The 20,550-nt window shown below is 41.7% G+C and overlaps 1 protein-coding gene across 2 annotated transcripts in view; it reads left to right on the top strand.

Moving 5' to 3' along the window:
* Nucleotides 1–20,550, top strand: part of LRBA (LPS responsive beige-like anchor protein) — a 634,690-nt gene that overhangs the window by 476,733 nt on the left and 137,407 nt on the right. For both annotated transcript variants that reach the window (XM_038755081.1, XM_038755080.1), the window contains one exon: nucleotides 3,606–3,725. In XM_038755081.1, coding sequence (XP_038611009.1) covers nucleotides 3,606–3,725 — 120 coding nt within the window. The remainder of the gene's footprint in view (nucleotides 1–3,605; nucleotides 3,726–20,550) is intronic.

Below are 20,550 nucleotides of genomic sequence, written 5' to 3'. Positions count from 1 at the left end.
TATATTGCACTGTGAAGACTGGTGGCCCAAGATAGAGACCCTATTCATCTGCCCTTTCCTCTCCATCCAAACCGCTACCCTGCTCGTTCAAGCTCTCATCCTATCCCGTCTGGATTGCTGCATCAACCTCCTCTCCGATCTCTCATCCTCCTATCTCTCCCCACTTCAATCCATACTTCACGCCGCTGCCCGGATTGTCTTTGTCCAGAAACGCTCTGGGCATGTTACTCCCCTCCTCAAAAATCTCCAGTGGCTACCAATCAACCTACGCATCAGGCAGAAAGTCCTCACCCTCAGCTTCAAGGCTGTCCATCACCTCGCCCCCTCCTACCTCACCTCCCTTCTCTCCTTCTGCACCCTGCAGCCTGCACCCTCCACTCCTCTAATCAGTCAATCAATCGATCGTATTTATTGAGCATTTACTGTGTGCAGAGCACTGTACTAAGCGCTTGGGAAGTACAAGTTGGCAACATGTAGAGACAGTCCCTACCCAACAGTGGGCTCACAGTCTAGAAGGGGGAGACAGAGAACGAAACAAAACATATTAACAAAATAAAATAAATAGAATAAATATGTACAAATAAAATAAATAAATAGAGTAATAAATACTTACAAACATATATACATATATACAGGTGCTGTGGGGAAGGGAAGGAGGTAAGGCGGCGATGGAGGGGGAGAAGAAGTAGGGGGCTCAGTCTGGGAAGACCTCCTGGAGGAGCAATCTATTAGGTGTTTAGGAGAGTACAATATAACACAATTAGCAGATACGTTCCATGGGTTCTGTATATCTACTCTGTACTGAGCTCTTGGGTGAGTATGGCAGAGTAAACTGATCCTCAAGGACGTTGCGTTCTAGCAGGTGAGACAGATGCTGTAATAATTTACAGAGAGAAGGTAGAAGAAAAAGGGGACGTTGACATAAATTAGTGCTTAAGTAACCGGGAACGTAAGCTCCGAACACAAATACTAGCAGAGGTCATGCGTACAGAAGCGCCTAGGTGGTGAAGAGGGGCGAGAAACCGAAGATTAGAAATGAATCCGGGAAGGGCTGCTGGAGGAGATGGGCTACCAGGAGGCTATGAAGATAGGAGAGCTTGGGTCTGAGCAAGGGGAGAGGTGAGAACGAGGTCCAGCGAGTGGGCTGCCTTGAGCCACTGCAACAATCTTGGAGCCGCTGGCTTCGAGTCTAGCAGGGCAGGGCAGCGACTGTGGGCCTGAAGTTCCCCCGGGGAAAAGGCTGTGTCAGATCTGCCCGCCTTCCCCACTGCATCCCCAGGGAGGACAGCCATAATAATAATAATAATAATGATAGCATTTATTAAGCGCTTACTATGTGCAAGCACTGTTCTAAGCGCTGGGGAGATTACAAGGTGATCAGGTTGTCCCACGCGGGGCTCACAGTCTTAATCCTCATTTTACGGATAAGGTAACTGAGGCACAGAGAAGTGAAGTGACTTCATCATCAATCGTATTTATTGAGCGCTTACTGTGTGCAGAGCACTGTACTAAGCACTTGGGAAGTCCAAGTTGGCAACATATAGAGACAGTCCCTACCCAACAGTGGACTCACAGTCTAAAAGGGGGAGAGAGAGAACAAAACCAAACATACTAACAAAATAAAATAAATAGAATAGATATGTACAAGTAAAATAAATAAATAAATAGAGTAACAAATATGTACAAACATATATACATATATACAGGTGTTGTGGGGAAGGGAAGGAGGTAAGATGGGGATGGAGAGGGGGACGAGGGGGAGAGGAGGGAAGGGGCTCAGCGCTGGGGAGATTACAAAGTGATCAGGTTGTCCCACGCTGGGCTCACAGTCTTAATCCTCATTTTACGGATAAGGTAACTGAGGCCCAGAGAAGTGACTTGCCCAAAGTCACACAGCTGACAATTGGTGGAGCTGGGATTTGAACCCATAACCTCCGACTCCAAAGCCCGGGCTCTTTCCACTGAGCCACGCTGCTTCTCTGAGCCATGCAACCTTACTGTATATGTTTATGTTGCCAACTTGTACTTCCCAAGCACTTAGTACAGTGCTCTGCACACAGTAAGCGCTCAATAAATACGATTGAATGACTCTGTATGCCTCTCACCCATTCAGCACATATTGAAATATTAGTCTTTACAATTGCCAAAGACTCACAACAAAAATGTATGCTTAGATCTCCGAGAAGCCCAAGCCTCCAGGCTTGGTCAATTAGTAGTATTTATTGTGTGTCAGATATGTGTGCAGTGCATGGAATAAGCATTTATGGAGAGTACAATAGGAGTAAAAAACAGTTTTTGAGGACCAAGCTTACAATCTGTTCAAACCAGTTTATGCTAATTTCTACTCATATTTGCTAATTTAGTGGGTTTAGGAATGACCAAATATATAAAATAGCATCTTTATGTGGAAACAATCTTATCTCTAGGTAGAGATCTACATTGTATGTGGATATAGTATAGAAAGAATGTGAGTTCCATTTATATTAAAATGCTTATTTTCTTAGAAAGCTTCTAAATATATGCTTTCTGCTCTTTTCCCTGTACCCAATGGCCAATTTATTTGCTGATTTAAAATTCCTGTGAAGATTATTTGCAGGTTCAGAATGTTTGAAATAAGAAGGATTGATTTTTGTTACTTTCAGGTGTATGGATTTTTGTAATCTTGTCCTAAATGATCCCACTCTGTCTACAACGTAGTAGATGTCACGTATTGATAGTTTATTGGTTAAGCAGTAGAAGTTTCTGTAAAATTGAAAGGTAATTCGTTTACTGGAAAGTAATTTCTTTGGGAACGCATTAGCAGTACATCGTTAATTAAAGCTTGTTAGAAGGTACAAGTAGACATAAATCCTTGAAGTAATTTATAGTGCTTAGCTAATTTCAAGCAATTATCCACTAATATGTGTTTAAGTGTTCTTTAAGAGGAAGCTTTTAAATCTATCAAATGCTTTTCTTTTCTCAATCATAAATTTAAATATCGAACCATAACCATGTGAATATTAAGTTGAAAATCTTTTCAGCATCGAGCGTGTGGTATGAATATAGTTTTGAAAAGGGGGAAATATTAAAGTAATAGTGTGACTTTTCATATTTTTGCATCACTGGAAATATTTCCCCTGAGCCACTTTTAAAAATAAAAGTGTTTTAGTATGAAAATATAATCCCCTCATTTTATATTCATTTTTGAAGTAGACATTGAATCATGGTGAAACACTCATCAATCAATCAATCAATCAATCAATCGTATTTTTTGAGCACTTACTGTGTGCAGAGCACTGTACTAAGCGCTTGGGAAGTACAAGTTGGCAACATATAGAGACAGTCCCTACCCAACAGCGGGCTCACAGTCTAAAAGGGGGAGACAGAGAACAAAACCAAACATACTAACAAAATAAAATAAATAGAATAGATATGTACAAGTAAAGTAAATAAATAAATAGAGTAATAAATATGTGCAAACGTATATACATATATACAGGTGGCAGGGGGAAGGGAAGGAGGTAAGATGGGGGGGATGGAGAGGGGGACGAGGGGGGGTATTTAGGTATATTGATTATCAATTAATCAATTTATCCTTTTCACATTTTTTTTTTTTCATTTTGCAGGAGCCCTTCACAACGTTTTTCCTAAATCTACAAGGTGGGAAATTTGATCATGCCGACAGAACTTTTTCATCTGTTTCAAGAGCGTGGCGTAACAGTCAGCGTGACACTTCTGATATCAAGGTAAATAATGGTCCATCTGAATCATCTGTTACGACTTAACGGTGTTATAGATTTGCTGTTGTACAAATGAATGTCGCTGGGTGCTAAAACTACAGGTTGGAGTTGTTCCCAGTTCACTAAGGCGTAGACCTTAGAGGAGGCCTACCATCATTCTGCTTTTGTGAGACCTTGTTTGTCTGTGACAAAGGACCATTGCTGTTCTGTGTTCAGAAAGAGTTACCCAAGGTGTTCTCAGCTATACTGTTTTTGACACCATTACTTCTAGTCTTCATTTAGAAGGTAGCAATCCTTTTTTAAAAAATAATTTTACCTTTTTTTAAAAGGATCTTCAATGTATTATTTGTTTTGCCCCCATATTACATTTGGGGAAACTCACTGTAGAGCAGTTATGTGTTTTATCTAAAGATACACGTTCAGCAGCAGAGCTGATACTGGCCTACCAAAAAGAGCACAGGCTTGTAAAGCTTGGATTCTAATTCCAGCCCGCCATTTGCCTGCTGTGTGATCTTGAGCAGGTCACTTAATTTCCATGTGCCTCAGTTTCCTCATATCTAGACTCCCTTCTCTTTAGGCTGTGAGCCTACGTGGCACAAGGACTGTCTTTTTGGCTTATTTTGAGTTTACCCCAGTACTTAGTACAATACTTGGCGCTTAGGAAGTTTAACAAATACGGTTGTTGTTATTATTATAATCATTAGTAGGACTTAGGGATATCTCTTGACTTTTAACAGCATATTTTTTCCTCATAGACCACAAAGTCTACTAACACCTGGGTATAAATTATCCATAATATCTTAGTTTGCAGTTTAGAACTGGGATGTGCCTGCCGTACATTGTAGTTTTATTGGCTGCTAATAGTTTTGGGGAAAAAACTGCTCAAACCTTGATGTTACACACTTGTTTTGTCCCCCGCCTTCTATAACAAGGGCCAGGTCTTTTATACTAATGGTTCTTTCTGTCCCTTGGCTCATGCCTTCACCCAGAAATCTAAAATATAAATGACAACTCTGAACATGAAATAAGGATAGTTTGTTGTCTCTTACCAGGGTTGCTAAGGCATTCAGCCCAGACAAGGTAACAAAATTCCAGTTTCCAGGAAACTCGTCGCCCTCGACCTGTTGATGATCCGAATGTGCTGGTCACTGACCTGCATAGTGACAGCAGCTTTTGTGTAAGCTCCTCCTTTAGACTGTAAGCTCCTTGTGGACAGGAACTTGTCTACCAACCCTATGATATTTTATTGTCCCCAGTGCTTAGTATAGTGCTTTGCTCACAGTAAGTAGTCAAGAAATGTGATTGATTGATCAATTAATTGGTGTATTTAGCATCAACCTGGATCCTGCCACAGGTCTCTGAGGCGGTAGGAGCCTCTCTCAGAGTGTGGTGATTCCGGGTTGCAGGTGCATTGCTTTTCCACAGTGGCTATGGCCCAGGGCCACAGGTGCAACAATTTTCTTACAAGCATCCTTTGTATGAGGGCTTAGTTTCACAAACTTATCTCTGGGAGATGCTAGTTCTGGGTTGCCAACTTAGGAACTTAGGAATTGATGCATAAAAATAATGGAGGTGGATATCTTTTATAAGCCAGTTTAACTATTTTTTTTTTTATTCACAGTGGGAAAGGTGGGCATTTTGGGTTAGTGATAGGATGTGGCATTACCTTACTTAAGTGGTAGTATTTATTTTAATAATGGATGAAATGATACATCTCAAAATGTTAATTTGTTTCCTTTAGCCAGTACTATTCTATATGTCCAAGACTGAACTCCTTATCTTCCCTCTCAAACCCTGCCCTCTCCCTGACTTTCCCATCACTGTTGACAGTACTACCATCCTTCCCATCTCACAAGCCCGCAACCTTGGTGTCATCCTCGACTCTGCTCTCTCGTTCACCCCTCACATCCAATCTGTCACCAAAACCTGCCGGTCTCACCTCCGCAACATTGCCAAGATCCACCCTTTCCTCTCCATCCAAAACGCTACCCTGCTGGTTCAATCTCTCATCCTGTCCCGACTGGATTACTGCATCAGCCTCCTCTCTCATCTCCCATCCTCCTGTCTCTCCCCACTTCAACCTGTACTTCACGCTGCTGCCCGAATCATCTCTGTGCCGAAATGCTTTGGGCATGTTACTCCCCTCCTCAAAAATCTCCAGTGGCTACCAGTCAACCTACGCATCAGGTAAAAACTCCTCACCCTGGGCTTCAAGGCTGTCCATCACCTTGCCCCCTCCTACCTCACCTCCCTTCTGTCCTTCTCCAGCCCAGCCTGCACCCTCTGCTCCTCTGCCGCTAACCTCCTCACTGTGCCTCGTTCTCGCCTCTCCCGCCGTCGACCCTTGGCCCTCTTCCTCCCCCCGGCCTGGAATGCCCTCCCTCCGCACATCCTCCAAGCTAGCTCTCTTCCTCCCTTCAAAGCCCTACTGAGAGCTCACCTCCTCCAAGAGGCCTTCCCAGACTGAGCCCCCTCCTTCCTCTCCCCTTCCCCACCCCCGCCCTACCTCCTTCCCCTCCCCACAGCACCTGTATATGTTTGTACAGATTTATTACTCTGTTTATTTTACTTGTACATATTTACTATTCTATTCATTTTATTTTGTTAATATGTTTTGTTTTGTTGTCTGTCTCCCCCTTCTAGACTGTGAGCCCGCTATTGGGTAGGGACCGTCTCTATATGTTACCAACTTGTACTTCCCAAGCACTTAGTACAGTGCTCTGCACACAGTAAGCGCTCAATAAATACGATTGAATGAATGAATATATATATATATAGGCATGATGCCTTGACCTGCTAGTCATAAACTGGGTGACTAGTCAGAAATTGTGAGTTGGTGTCAAGTATTTTACCTTCAGTAGTGTGCTTGTGATAGTTCTTTCCTGTTTGAAAGTAATAATCTTTTCTTGTGTTGAACATACTTGTTTTGAAAACCTCCTCACTCTCAGCTTCAGGGCTGTCCATCACCTCGCCCCCTCCTACCTCACCTCCCTTCTCTCCTTCTACAGCCCAGCCCTCCACTCCTCTGCCGCTAACCTCCTCACTGTGTGCCTCATTCTCACCTATCCCGCTGTCGACCCCCGGCCCACGTCCTGGCCTGGAATGCCCTCCCTCCACACATCCACCAAGCTAGCTCTCTTCCTCCCTTCAAAGTCCTATTGAGAGCTCACCTCCTCCGGGAGGCCTTCCCAGACTGATCCCCCTTTTTCCTCTCCTCCTCCCCAACTCCCCCCTGCCCTACCTCCTTCCCCTCCCCACAGCACTTGTATATATTTGTACATATTTATTACTCTGTTTGTTTTACTTGTACATATTTACTACTCTATTTTACTAATGATATGCATATAGCTGTAATTCTATTTATTCTTATGGTTTTGACACCTGTCTACATGTTTTGTTTTGTTGTCTGTCTCCCTCTTCTAGACTGTGAGCCCGTTGTTGGGTAGGGACTGTCTCTATATGTTGCCGACTTGTACTTCCAAAGCACTTAGAACAGTGCTCTGCACACAGTAAGCGCTCAATAAATATGATTGAATGAATGAATGAACATATATGTTTTAAAGGACTGTCATTGAATTTCAGCAGGAAAATGAAAATAAATATTAATTTCTCAAATTTTTTATTCTTTGGGATAATTTTTGGTGGAAATTCAGTATACTGCAATATCCACAGAAATAGCCATCTGTTTCTTTAATAGAAGCTTGAAATAGCCATCCATTTCTTTATGTCCTAGAATAGAAGCTTTAAATTTTTGATATTTTAAATTTTGTTCTATGTATGTTATTCTCCAAAATGTTATTTCAATAGAGGAAATATTATTTTTCTGGAATTTTTGGTGGTTATGAAATACTGTCTCCTGAATGTTGGATAGCCACATATTCACTGTTTTGGAGCAGCAATTAATTTAGAGCCCAAACAAAATTTTCTGTGAAGAGAAATTACTTCTTTCTTTTCATTTTCTTGATGATATGTATGCTTTTCTAATCTATAAAACTTCAAGTTCGTGAGCATCCTTGACAGATGAACTTTTTTGAGCTATTGCACAGATATAATGTGGTAAGTTTAGTGCTATGGCTGGACTCAGTAGATATTAGAAGGGTCACACAGGCTAAATGCAGCAGCAATTCGTGTCAGTGGGTATCCCACTTTAATAACGAAAGCTAAAGCATATGTGTGGTCACAACCAATCCTTGTCATTATTCCATGAAAGCCTTGGGATTTCTGATCAAAGCTTTGGGATAATCCTGCACTGTGATATAACCTTTGCTTGAACCTTTCAAAATTTTGATTTTAAGAGTTGATATACCACATCAGACCATGTTACCTACCTCCACGTCCTATCTCCCAATTTAAATAATCATACTATCATTAAGGCAGATGAAATTGTAAATCATAAATGCTTAACTGTTATTCTGTCAGTATTGTTTACTTCTCAGTTCAGCACTGTTGCTTTTTTTGAAAAATGCTGAACATATGTTTTTTATTCAGCGCTGAGTCTTCTATTCTGATGAATATGAAGCATACTTCCGTTATAGAAGTGCATTCAGAGTATTGAAAAAACACAAACTTTGCTTCAGTTCACCAAATTTTCTCTGTCAGAGCAGATGGCTGTGAAATGCCATATTAAATAGCATAAAAGGGCAATCTCCTGGTCTGTTAAGGTTTCTTTAGAAAGTGATTTGATTTCTAGGGTAAAACACAAATGTCTTTCAGATCTGTTTTTTGAAATTTGATATTAACCATTCAGTTGCACATATATGTGCATGTGTAGATTCACATACATTTCTATAATTTAAACATAAATATATATCCTATTCAGTAACATACATACCCACTAGCTAAATAGTGATACCAGCCTACGATACGCAAAATATGCTTTTAAGAAATCTGGTAGCCAGATTAATCTGTGTGTCATTTTACTTCCAAATATGATGAAATCTCTCAAATTAAAACCCAAATAGTTTTCCCCAGAAGCAACTTGAAACTGAAATACATTTAATAATCTCTACTTAGAGGTGTCTACATCTGTAGACATCTACTCCTTATCTTCCCTCTCAAACCCTGCCCTCTCCCTGACTTTCCCATCACTGTTGACGGTACTACCATCCTTCCTGTCTCACAAGCCCGCAACCTTGGTGTCATCCTCGACTCCGCTCTCTCGTTCACCCCTCACATCCAATCCATCACTAAAACTTGCTGGTCTCACCTCTGCAACATCGCCAAGATCCGCCCTTTCCTCTCCATCCAAACCGCTACCTTGCTGGTTCAATCTCTCATCCTATCCCGACTGGATTACTGCATCAGCCTCCTCTCTGGTCTCCCATCCTCCTGTCTCTCCCTACTTCAATCTTTACTTCACGCTGCTGCCTGGATCATCTCTGTGCAGAAACGCTCTGGGCATTTTACTCCCTTCCTCAAAAATCTCCAGTGGCTACCAGTCAACCTACGCATCAAGCAGAAACTCCTCACTTTCGTCTTCAAGGTTCTCCATCCCCTCGCCCCCTCCTACCTCACCTCCCTTCTCTCCTTCTCCAGCCCAGCCCACACCCTCCGTTCCTCTGCCACTAGCCTCCTCACTGTACCTCGCTCTTACCTGTCCCACCGTCGACCCCCGGCCCACGTCATCCCCCTGGCCTGGAATGCCCTCCCTCCACACATCCGCCACACTAGCTCTCTTCCTCCCTTCAAAGCCCTACTGAGAGCTCACCTCCTCCAGGAGGCCTTCCCAGACTGAGCCCCCTTTTTCCTCTCCTCCTCCCCATACCCCCTGCCCTCCCTCCACACAGCAACTGTATATATGTTTGTACAGATTTATTACTCTATTTATCTTACTTGTATATATTTACTATTCTATTTATTTTGTTAACGATGTACATCTAGCTTTACTTCTATTTATTCTGATGACTTGACACCTGTCCACATGTTTTGTTTTGTTGTCTATCTCCCCCTTCTAGACTTTGAGCCCGTTGTTGGGTACAGACCGTCTCTATAATGTTGCCAACTTGTACTTCCCAAGTGCTCAGTACAGTGCTTTACACACAGTAAGCGCTCAATAAATACGATTGAATGAATGAATCTGTAGAGATTTAAACTATAAGCTAGACTGTAAGCTTGTTGCAGGCGGGAAACATGTCTGCCAACTGTTATAGTGTACTCTTCCAAGTGCTTAGTACAGTGTTCTGCATACAGTAAGCACTCAGTTAATACAATTAACTGATTGGTTCATTGATCTACATATAAGATTGTTTGATCAATACTGGACTGCTATTGTGTATGATAAAATGCCATACACCGCTCCATTCCCCTGCAGTAACTCCATTTTGATAGCTAATGGTGGAAAAAAATGGACTTGGGCTAAAAAAAAAATACTATTTTTTAGTTGCTGACTGACCTGCTGATTACAAAACAAGCATGCTGATACAAAACAACGATGCATTTACATGTAACTGCATTTCTTTCATGGAAACTGAGCAGTGTACATTTGTGTAAATACATGCATGTCATGAACAGTTTCACTGTAACATCTTTCCCTTATTAATTTATCTTGAAATCATTTTCCTTATTTGAAATTCTTTATTTTTTCAAAATCACTGTTGGAGAAAATTTGTTTTTTCCTTTTCAGCTGTTTCTTCACATTTGGGTGGGCGGGAGGGAGAGACATACTTTCAATATATTTCAAATAAGTGTTAAATTGTGCCTGGGTATGGAAATATATACTGTGAATAAGAAGCTATAAGTATATCTTTTGTCTATTTTTTTTCTATTCTGAAGAAGGGATATATAACATCCAGTGTTAGACAGTATCCATCAGCTATCTTGTGAGCTCTCTCCCTTCTGCCACTATTCTCCAGAATTTATTTAGCTTTAAATCTAGCTAAAATGTAGCTCTTTCGCCTTCATGCCAAAATGCACTCTCCCTAAATTAGTTAGAGGGGAGAATAAATTGATTTATTGCATGGTAGACTAGTGTATTTTCTGTGATTGTTCTTTGGTTTTTCCCACTGTCTCCACATTTGTTTTTCTTGTTTGAATCTGAAGAAAGCAGTTTGAAGAGTGCATAAAAATAATATTGAAGTGGATGCAGGCCACTGTGAAAGTAAACTCTTTGAAGGAAGCTCTTTTAGACTGTGAGCCCACTGTTGGGTAGGGACTGTCTCTATATGTTGCCAACTTGTACTTCCCAAGCGCTTAGTACAGTGCTCTGCACACAGTAAGCGCTCAATAAATACGATTGATTGATTGAATAGGAAAATATTTTGACGTGGAATGAATAAATGTAGAGTTTTAGTATGTACACAGTGTACATGTGGTATGTACACAATGTATAATTTTCTGTAATTTTTCTCTCTCAGATGTACAAATAAGTGACATCTAGGAATCATTATTTCAAAAATCTTGCATGTATATTTGAACAAATATATAAAAATGTGGCCTAATTGATAGATTCCAAAGAGTGGAAATCAGAAAAGTTTGGAAAGGGGGAAGAGTTGAGAAAGGGAGAAATGAGCAAGAGATTTCAGGTCTGACAGGGTTCTACCTGGGGCTCACTGGCACGGCTGGGGAGCCTCCTAGCTCCTGCCGACTATTGTGGAGTAATAATAACAATAATAATAATAATAGGAGTAATGATGATATTTATTAAGCGCTTACTATATGTCAAGCACTTTTCTAAGTGTTGGGGTAGATTCCAAATCATCAGGTTAGACACAGTCCCGGTTCCACTTGGGGCTCACGGTCTTAATCCCCATTTTACAGATGAGGTAACCGAGGCACACAGAAGTGAAGTGACTTGCCAAAGGTCACCCAGCAGGCGAGGGGTGGAGCTGGGATTAGAACCCAGGTCAATCAATCAGTCAATCAGTCATATTTATTGAGCGCTTACTGTGTGCAGAGCACTGTACTAAGCGCTTGGGATGTACAAGTTGGCAACAGGTCCTTCTGACTCCTAGCCCTGGGCTCTATCCACTAGGCCAAGCTGCTTCTCAATGCCCTCAACACATTTCAAAGCAATCAAATCAGTCAATCGGTGATATTTATTCAGTATCCATAAAGCACTTGATCACTTAGTGACATCACTAAGCAATTGAGCCTAGGCCGTGTCCGTAGAGGGAGGATGAAGGAAGGGTTGTGTTCTCTAAAGCCTTAGCATCAGAAGACCTCGTTCAGTCGTGGACTTTTCTGGCTTATCAGCCCATTTTAGTTCATTCATTCATTCATTCAATCGTATTTATTGAGCGCTTACTGGGTGCAGAGCACCGTACTAAGCGCTTGGGAAGTACAGGGTGGCAACATCTAGAGACGGTCCCTACCCAACAACGGGCTCAAAGTCTAGAAGGGGGAGACAGAGAACAAAACCAAACATATTAACAAACTAAAATAACTAAATAGAATATGTACAAGTAGAGTAAAAATAAATAGAGTAAGGAGGGTGGAGGGGAGGGATGGACGTAATGGAGGAGCGCGTTTAGTTGGAACCTTTCCCAGTAGCTCGGCTTGGTGACTGCTGGATGGCTCCAGTCTTAGCCAGTGTTGAACTCCCTGGGGCTCAAGGAGACTGAATGCATAATCAATCAATCAATCTATCAATCAATCAATCGTATTTATTGAGCGCTTACTGTGTGCAGAGCACTGTTCTAAGCGCCTGGGAAGTACAAGTTGGCAACGCATAGAGACAGTCCCTACCCAACAGTGGGCTCACAGTCTAGAAGGGGGAGACAGAGAACAAAACCAAACATATTAACAAAATAAAATAAATAGAATAGATATGTACAAGTAAATTAAATAGAGTAATAAATATGTACAAACATATATATAGGGATACATATATATTGTGTATATATTGTATATATGTATGCATATATACAAACATATATACATATAATGAACTCACCTATCGAATCAGATTATACTCTCTGATCAAATAGTCCCAGGGAAGATTGAGGTAAGAGTGACTTAGAGGTTTTTGTTCACCTTGCAGCTTATGGGGATGTTTCTTAATTCACTATCTTAGTCTTTTCAGTGCTGCTAGTGATATTGCTTTTCTTGCTTCATTTTCCCTAAAATTTAAGTTAAAGTAACTTGTCTTGATATCCATGAGTCCGTTTGCCTCTGACAGAACATTAATAAATAAATGAGTCCTTTTAGGCTAATTTGAAATGGAGCGTTATCCAGATCTAGAAAAAGGAAATGGAGTGTATTTTCTTTTTAATTCTAAAGTGACAGTTTTTATAATGTCTACTGGGGCTTCAGAATAATGTTTCTTTATTACAATGTAAATTATTTCACCAAAAGGAAATTTTGTGGTGGTGCTAAATAGAAATGGGGAAATCACTATCTCTTTATGCTGTCATAGAATATACAAGGAAGCTTTATCCCAAAATAGTTTAAATGCTTAGTAACAGCTCTCCCCAAGACACATATTAGAATGCATTTATACCATTTTTTTGTTTACATCCCTTTTTCTTAGCTTCTGATTTGTAGTTTTAAGATTTTATTGGCTCTTATTTATTACTATTATGGTAATAATCGAACACTACTATGAGCAAAGTGGACTATTCGCTGGACTGTCACATTCTAGAGAATGTGAGCTCATTGTGGACACGGAAAGGCTCTACCAGTGGTGTTGTATTCTCCCAAGTGCCTGGTCTAGTGCTCCACACGCAGTAAGTGTGTGAATAGTGAATGAATAGTCCAGTAAACTAATAAAAAATGGTTTCCATCCCCCAAGGGACTCACAGTCCCAGTTTGGGATGACAAAGAAAAATAAGACTAAATAGCAAGAGATGTGAAAAATAAGGTAGCATAAATTAGAAACATTAACATATTTATTTAAAACAGGACTTGAAGGGAGATTCACCTCTCCTAGGAAGAGTCCTTAGTCTGGTTCCTTTCCTTTCCAGTTTGTGGGTTACTTTGTCCCATTGTTCAAGATAAAGTCCTCTCCCATTCATAGATCATACCCCACATGGCCTCATTCTCATGTATTGCAGTTTTATTAATACAACTGCACATTTGCTTTTATTTTCCTATATTCGCAAACATACAAATACATAAACATACGTATACACTCACCCATATTTGCTATCCCAATAGATAGCTTCCGGGAAGTGGGGCGATATTTGAGAACAAACTCAAATGAAGAGAGCCATTGTCTTGGTGAGAATACCTCTGGTGGGACGAAGGGCGTCTGGAAGATTGTGTGGAAAAGAAGTTGGGCACAAGCATAGCTCTACCTGGAAACAGGAGCTCCAGTATTTCCTGATATATTCTTGGACTTCAGGCTTACTTTCATAACAATATTCCCGGGCAGATGCTCTCTCACAGGGGGCCGGCGTGGTGATCGAAAGAATAGGCTTAGCGTTGAGGGTTGATAGGTGTAGATATTTGGTTTGTCATTGTAAAGGTCATGAAAAAATGAACATCGTCTCAATCGATATATCAGCAGTATAGGCAATTATGACACAGTTGATTCTTGGAAAGTGCAGCTAAATTGAAACGTACATTGGAACCAATTTTCTCATAGGAAGAGGGGTGGAAATAAGCCGGAACAACCTGGAATAGGGCACCGGGAAAAAAGTAAGTGCCGGATTGCCCTGTCCGGTTTTGAGGTGCATGGCTCAGTGGAATGAGCACGGGCTTTGGAGTCAGAGGTCATGGGTTCAAATCCCAGCTCCGCCGCTTGTCAGCTGTGTGACTTTGGGTAAGTCATTTAACTTCTCTGTGCCTCAGTTACCTCATCTGTAATATGGGGATTAAGACTGTGAGCCCCACGGGGGACAACCTGATCACCTTGTAACCTCCCCGGCGCTTAGAACAGTGCTTTGCACATAGTAAGTGCTTAATAAATGCCATTATTATTATATTATTATTATTATTATTATTGAGGTTTGCCTTAGCCATGCTGTGGCTCCACCTGCCACTCAGGGTCTGTCCAGGACCTGAAATGCAGGTGTACCAGGCAGCCAGTAGGTTCCTGGGTTGAGCCGGCATGACCCTGGCCGGGTGAGGTACAGAGGTGGGGATGGGAGAAGGCTGGCCTGCCCTCCTACTGCTCTGGGTTTTAATTGGCTGCAAAACATGCTCTCCGTACCTGTCCGGGGACCTGTAGTGTTCCCCTGGTCCTGGCCTTCAGGGTTAGCTGGAGTCTTGCTGCCAGTTCCATCTTTTGGCATGTTGTGCTTTTTTTATAGTTTCCACCGGGCCAAATGCGTGGTCTTTTAGAATCAATCAATATTATTTATTACTCTATTTATTATTTATTACTCTATTATTTATTACTCTATTTATTTATTTATTTTACTTGTACATATCTATTCTATTTATTTTATTTTGTTAGGTTTTGTTCTCTGTCTCCCCCTTCTAGACTGTGAGCCCACTGTTGGGTAGGGGACTGTCTCTATATGTTGCCAACTTGTACTTCCCAAGCGCTTAATACAGTGCTCTGCACACAGTAAGCACTCAATAAATACGATTGATTGATTGATCAATAGCATTTATTGAGCACTTACTGCGAGTGAAGCACTAGACCAGGGACTTGGGAGAATACAACAGTGTTAGTAGAGCCTTTCCCTGTCCACAGTGAGCTCACGTTCTCTAGAATGTGGGAAACAGCGTGGTTTAGTGGAAAGAGCCCGGGCTTGGGAGTCAGAGGTCATGGGTCTAATCCCGGCTCTGCCACTTGTCAGCTGTATGACCTTGAGCAAGTCATTTCACCTCTCTGTGCCCCAGTTACCTCACCAGTGCTTAGAACAGTGCTTTGCACATAGTAAGCGCTTAATAAATGCTATCATTATTATTATCTGTAAAATGGGGATGAAGACTATGAGCCCCACATGGGACAACTTAATTACTTTGTAACCACTTCAGCACTTGGAACAGTGCTTGGCACAAAGTAAGTGCTTAACAAATACCAACATTATTATTGTCATCATCATCATTATTATTATTATTATTGGAAGCCACTGTTGAATGTCTTGGCACTATCCCCCACTGCTCTGAGTTCAGTTTTAGTTTCAGTTCTGCACAGGAACAGTGTTGGTAGCTTGTTTCCTGAACCGTGGTCTGGTACCCTGCTTTTGCCCAAGTTGTCCCAAACTGTTTACTCAATCAATTAGAGATGAGCAATAAAGCTACATTCTTGTATTTATACTTAGGGAGGTTCTACTACTGATAGGGCAGTTAGCCGACTTTTATCTAATTAGAAGTTGAAGTACATGCCAACCCTTCCTGGTAATTCCAACTGGTGATCAGGTTACTTCCTGCCCTTCTTAAACTCTCTTTCCTCCTCAACCCCTAATTGGACTTTTAAAAAATTGTTTCTCCTCCCCTTCCCCCACCCCCCAACCTTTCCCACGCAACTGACCCTCTCCCAAGACTTAATTCCATGAAGGAGGTTAGTGTAGAGAAGAAACCTGGGTTGTAAAGCTCAAACAATGAAACTACATAAACATTTTAAGGGCCTTTCATTATGATTTGTAATGTCTTATGTGGAGAACTTGCCTGTATTTATTAATATATGCTGGATGCAGAGCCCTGTAATAAGTACCTGGGGGAGTTCAATAGAAGCAAGACATACATTCCTTGCCTTCAAGGAACTTAAGTTCTCAAGGGGGAGGCAGAAACGCAAAATCTATTTCTAGGTAACAGGGACTGGTGGAAAAAGAAGGGCAAAAAAGGAAATATAAATTAAAATGTATATTTCTGCACGTAAATATAGACTGTCAGGCCAATGACCTACTGCCCTTTTTGTTAATTTAATTAAGAACATGAATAGGGAAGCAGTCTTCATGGTGACGTTTATGCAATTTTTACAGTGCAACCAGAGAAAAATAATAGACACATAAACAAAGAGGAAAGAAAAAAAATTACACTTGGGTACTTTCATGCTAGGTTCCTAGGGTTTTCTTTAGATACTTATAAATATTTCAGGACCTACTAGAATGCATTGCATAAGGGATATGCTTAATAAATACGGATGAAGGTGATTGTACAAATAACTTCAATAAAAGATTGTATGAAATGGTAGTTTACAATTTCTACTAGTCCATTTTTTACTGAGATGTGTTACAGATATACTCTTGGATGTACTTAATGCCATCACTGAATTGTGGTACCTAAGCTGTATGTCGCCCAGCGATGCATGGGGATAAGCGAAGTAGAAAACGGAATGAAGAAAGGCAGCGGGTCCTCAGGAGACCCAGTGGGGAGCAAATTTGGCAACAAGCGTCAGATGAAACTGAAGGCTCACAGTTCACTTCTTTTTAACTTGCCTGTGGAACATTTCCATCAGTATCATCGCTGTATCCTGTTCAATGTCAGTAGCCAGAAAGAATCATGAGCAAAGTCTAAACCAGGCTACCCACATTGAAGCAGGGTTTACTGCATAACACCTTTTCTGACATCAGGATACGTAAAGACCTGGTGAAGCTGAATGGAATGGCAACAAGGAGGGCTGAAGGCACATTGTGGAGATGTATGGAAGAACCTCCTGAAGCTGTGGACAGACAGCTTGCAACCAGCAACAGCAAACAAATCAGTCTAAAATCTGTCAATTGGTTGACCACTTCAGAGCAGAGACTTTGGGAAGTACATGTTGTCGAGCCAGTGTGGAAAGCATTTCAGACAAGGGCAGGCCAAACAAAGGGCAAATTCATTCAATCGTATTTATTGAGCGCTTACTGTGTGCAGAGCACTGTACTAAGCGCTTGGGAAGTACAAGTTGGCAACATATAGAGACGGTCCCTACCAAACAGTGGGCTCACTGGCAAATGTGTAGAGTGTCATAGGGATTGTTAGTTGCAAAGCCTGAATTTATCTCTGCCAATCTTCTTTGACTTTTTTTTACATGGTATTTAAGTGATTACTGTGTGCCGGGCACTGTACTAAGCAATAGGGTAGATAGAAGATAATCAATCAATCAATCGTATTTATTGAGTGCTTACTGTGTGCGGAACACTGTACTAAGCACTTGGGAAGTACAGGTTGGCAACATCATCATAGTGTCCACTAATCATAGTGGACACAGCCCCTGCCTCACTTGGGGCTTCGTGTCTTAACGCCCATTTTACAGATGAGGGAACTGAGGCACAGAGAAGTGAAATGACTTGCCCAGGGTTACAAAGCAGGCATGTGTTGGAGCTGGGATTCAAACCCAGGCCCTCTGACTCCCAGGATCTTATTCTTTTCATGGGACCACACTGCTTCTCGACCTGCCTGCTGCTTTTAGCACAGTTGGCTCTCCAAGCTACTCTCTCTGGCCCTGGTTTTACAAAACCTGTATCTCGTCCTGGCTATCATTATTTTGCTGCATTGGCCCTTCTCAGTTTTTCCTCCACATTTCCCAGATCTGCCCCTTCCTAGCCATCCAAGTGTAATGGTGTTTGGAAAAAGTTTGAAGAACATCATGATTTTACTGAGTGTCTGCTTGAACTTTCCCTCAAAGAATGGAGCCAGAGAAAATGGCATAGAATCCTAAAAGACATTGCCATCACTTCCATTTTTAAGAAAGGTGTAAGTGTAGAAGAAACTCTTGTGCTGTTCTTATGAGATCTTATGAGATCTTTCAATAACCTATTCAGGGTTCTTAACAAACAGAGTAAGCAGAGGAGTAGCAAGTGAAAAGACTGGGTGTGTAAGATAGGGAGAGGTAATAGAGAGCTTTGAAGCTGGGAATTGAGAGCATGAGAGTATTAGAAATCCCAGGTGGTGAAGGTTTTTGACTGAAGAACCACCTAGGCATTTTAACAGATTTTCTGGCTCAGCAGCAATCAAGAAAAATAGCTGGTTAAAATGGGTGGCAAAAAAAAAGCATTGGTTATCAAGGCAGCAGCTGCTGGATTATGTCATATGGCAAACCAGTTCAGAGGTGCTGGCCTGTGCGTTGAAGTTTCTCCTCAGATAGGTAGCACAGCATATCATAAACTTGAAGTGTGTTTACAAAAACTGCACTGGCCAGTGCAGAGAAAAAGGAAACAAACATAAAAGCTCAAGTCTTTCAGTTAAATTAGAGAAATAATGGTAATGCTGCTAATTGTGGTATTTGGTAAGCACTTGACAAGGTGTTAAGCACATTCATTCATTCAATCATATTTATTGAGCACTTGTGCGCAGAGCACTATACTAAGTGCTTGGGAGAGTACATTGCAGCACTTCAATCCATACTTCACGCCGCTGCCCAGATTGTTTTTGTCCAGAAACGCTCTGGGCATGTTACTCCCCTCCTCAAAAATCTCCAGTGGCTACCAATCAACCTACGCATCAGGCAGAAACTCCTCACCCTGGGCTTCAAGGCTGTCCATCCCCTCGCCCCCTCCTACCTCACCTCCCTTCTCTCCTTCTCCAGCCCAGCCCGCACCCTCCGCTCCTCTGCCACTAATCTCCTCACTGTGCCTTATTCTCGCCTGTCCCGCCGTCGACCCCCGGCCTGTGTCATCCCCCTGGCCTGGAATGCCCTCCCTCCGCACATCCGCCAACCTAGCTCTCTTCCTCCCTTCAAGGCCCTACTGAGAGCTCACCTCCTCCAGGAGGCCTTCCCAGACTGAGCCCCCTCCTTCCTCTCCCCCTCCTCCCCCTCTCCATCCCCCCCGCCTTACCTCCTTCCCTTCCCCACAGCTCCTGTATATATGTATATTTGTTTGTACGTAGTTATTACTCTATTTATTTTACTTGTACATATTTATTCTACTTATTTTATTTTGTTAATATGTTTTGTTCTCTGTCTCCCCCTTCTAGACTGTGAGCCCACTGTTGGGTAGGGACCGTCTCTATATGTTGCCAACTTGTACTTCCCAAGCGCTTAGTACAGTGCTCTGCACACAGTAAGTACTCAATAAATACGATTGAATGAATGAATGAATGAATTGGAAGGTAACCATGAGACCCAATGGAGCAGCTGAGAATCCTCCCAATCCCTCCCCCACCCACCCACTGAACATCCAGGCATGGTCTCCACCATGTTCTGTTTCCTCCCCTCACCTGCAGCCACGTTTCTCCCTGACTGGGTTCCCTGATACATTTAAAGATAGAGATAGCCGCTTCTACTTTTAGACTGTGAGCCCACTGTTGGGTAGGGACTGTCTCTATATGTTGCCAACTTGTACTTCCCAAGCGCTTAGTACAGTGCTCTGCACACAGTAAGCGCTCAATAAATACGATTGATTCTACTTTCAAGATTGAGTATTTGTCCATCTTCAGCATTTTACCAGAACAGGAACCTGGATTGGCAGAGGAGTTGTTTTCTGAGAAATAATTAATCAGGAGTTTATTGAAGTGAAGATTCTTCAAATGTAAATGTTATTCATTGTCGGTCATATTTGTTGAGCGCTCACTGTGTGCAGAGCACTGTACTAAAAGCTTGGAAAGTACAGTACAGCAATAGAGACAATCCCTACCTACAACGAGCTCCCAGGTTTAAGCCTTTTCCAGGAAATATTATCTGTTGTGTTTAGGATTACAGATCAATGTATTGAAGGACTGATTGGGACCTATTGAAATGTGGATTGTTTACACTAGTAAACTCTTTTGAAGTTAGCCTGGAATTTGAGTCTCGTCTCTAGACTGCAAGCTTGTTGTGGACAGGAACATGTCTATCAACTCTGTCTATATTGTACTCCCCCACGCATTTAGCACAGTGCTGCACACACAGTAAGAACTCAATAAGTATGATTGATTGGGAAAATAAATTCTGAATATAATGAAAAAACTTGGCTTTTTAAGTAATTTTAAGGGAAGTATTGCCTCATGTTAAACTTTAGAGATTATTTTTTAAAGTGTGAGTTCATAAGCAGAATTTATAAAGGCAGTGCTGAAAAGAGTCCCAGAGGTGGAAACTTAT

The sequence above is a fragment of the Tachyglossus aculeatus genome, chromosome 12, assembly GCF_015852505.1.
Source record: "Tachyglossus aculeatus isolate mTacAcu1 chromosome 12, mTacAcu1.pri, whole genome shotgun sequence".
Taxonomy (NCBI): Eukaryota; Metazoa; Chordata; class Mammalia; order Monotremata; family Tachyglossidae; genus Tachyglossus; species Tachyglossus aculeatus.
This window is presented reverse-complemented; position numbering and strand designations above follow the sequence as displayed.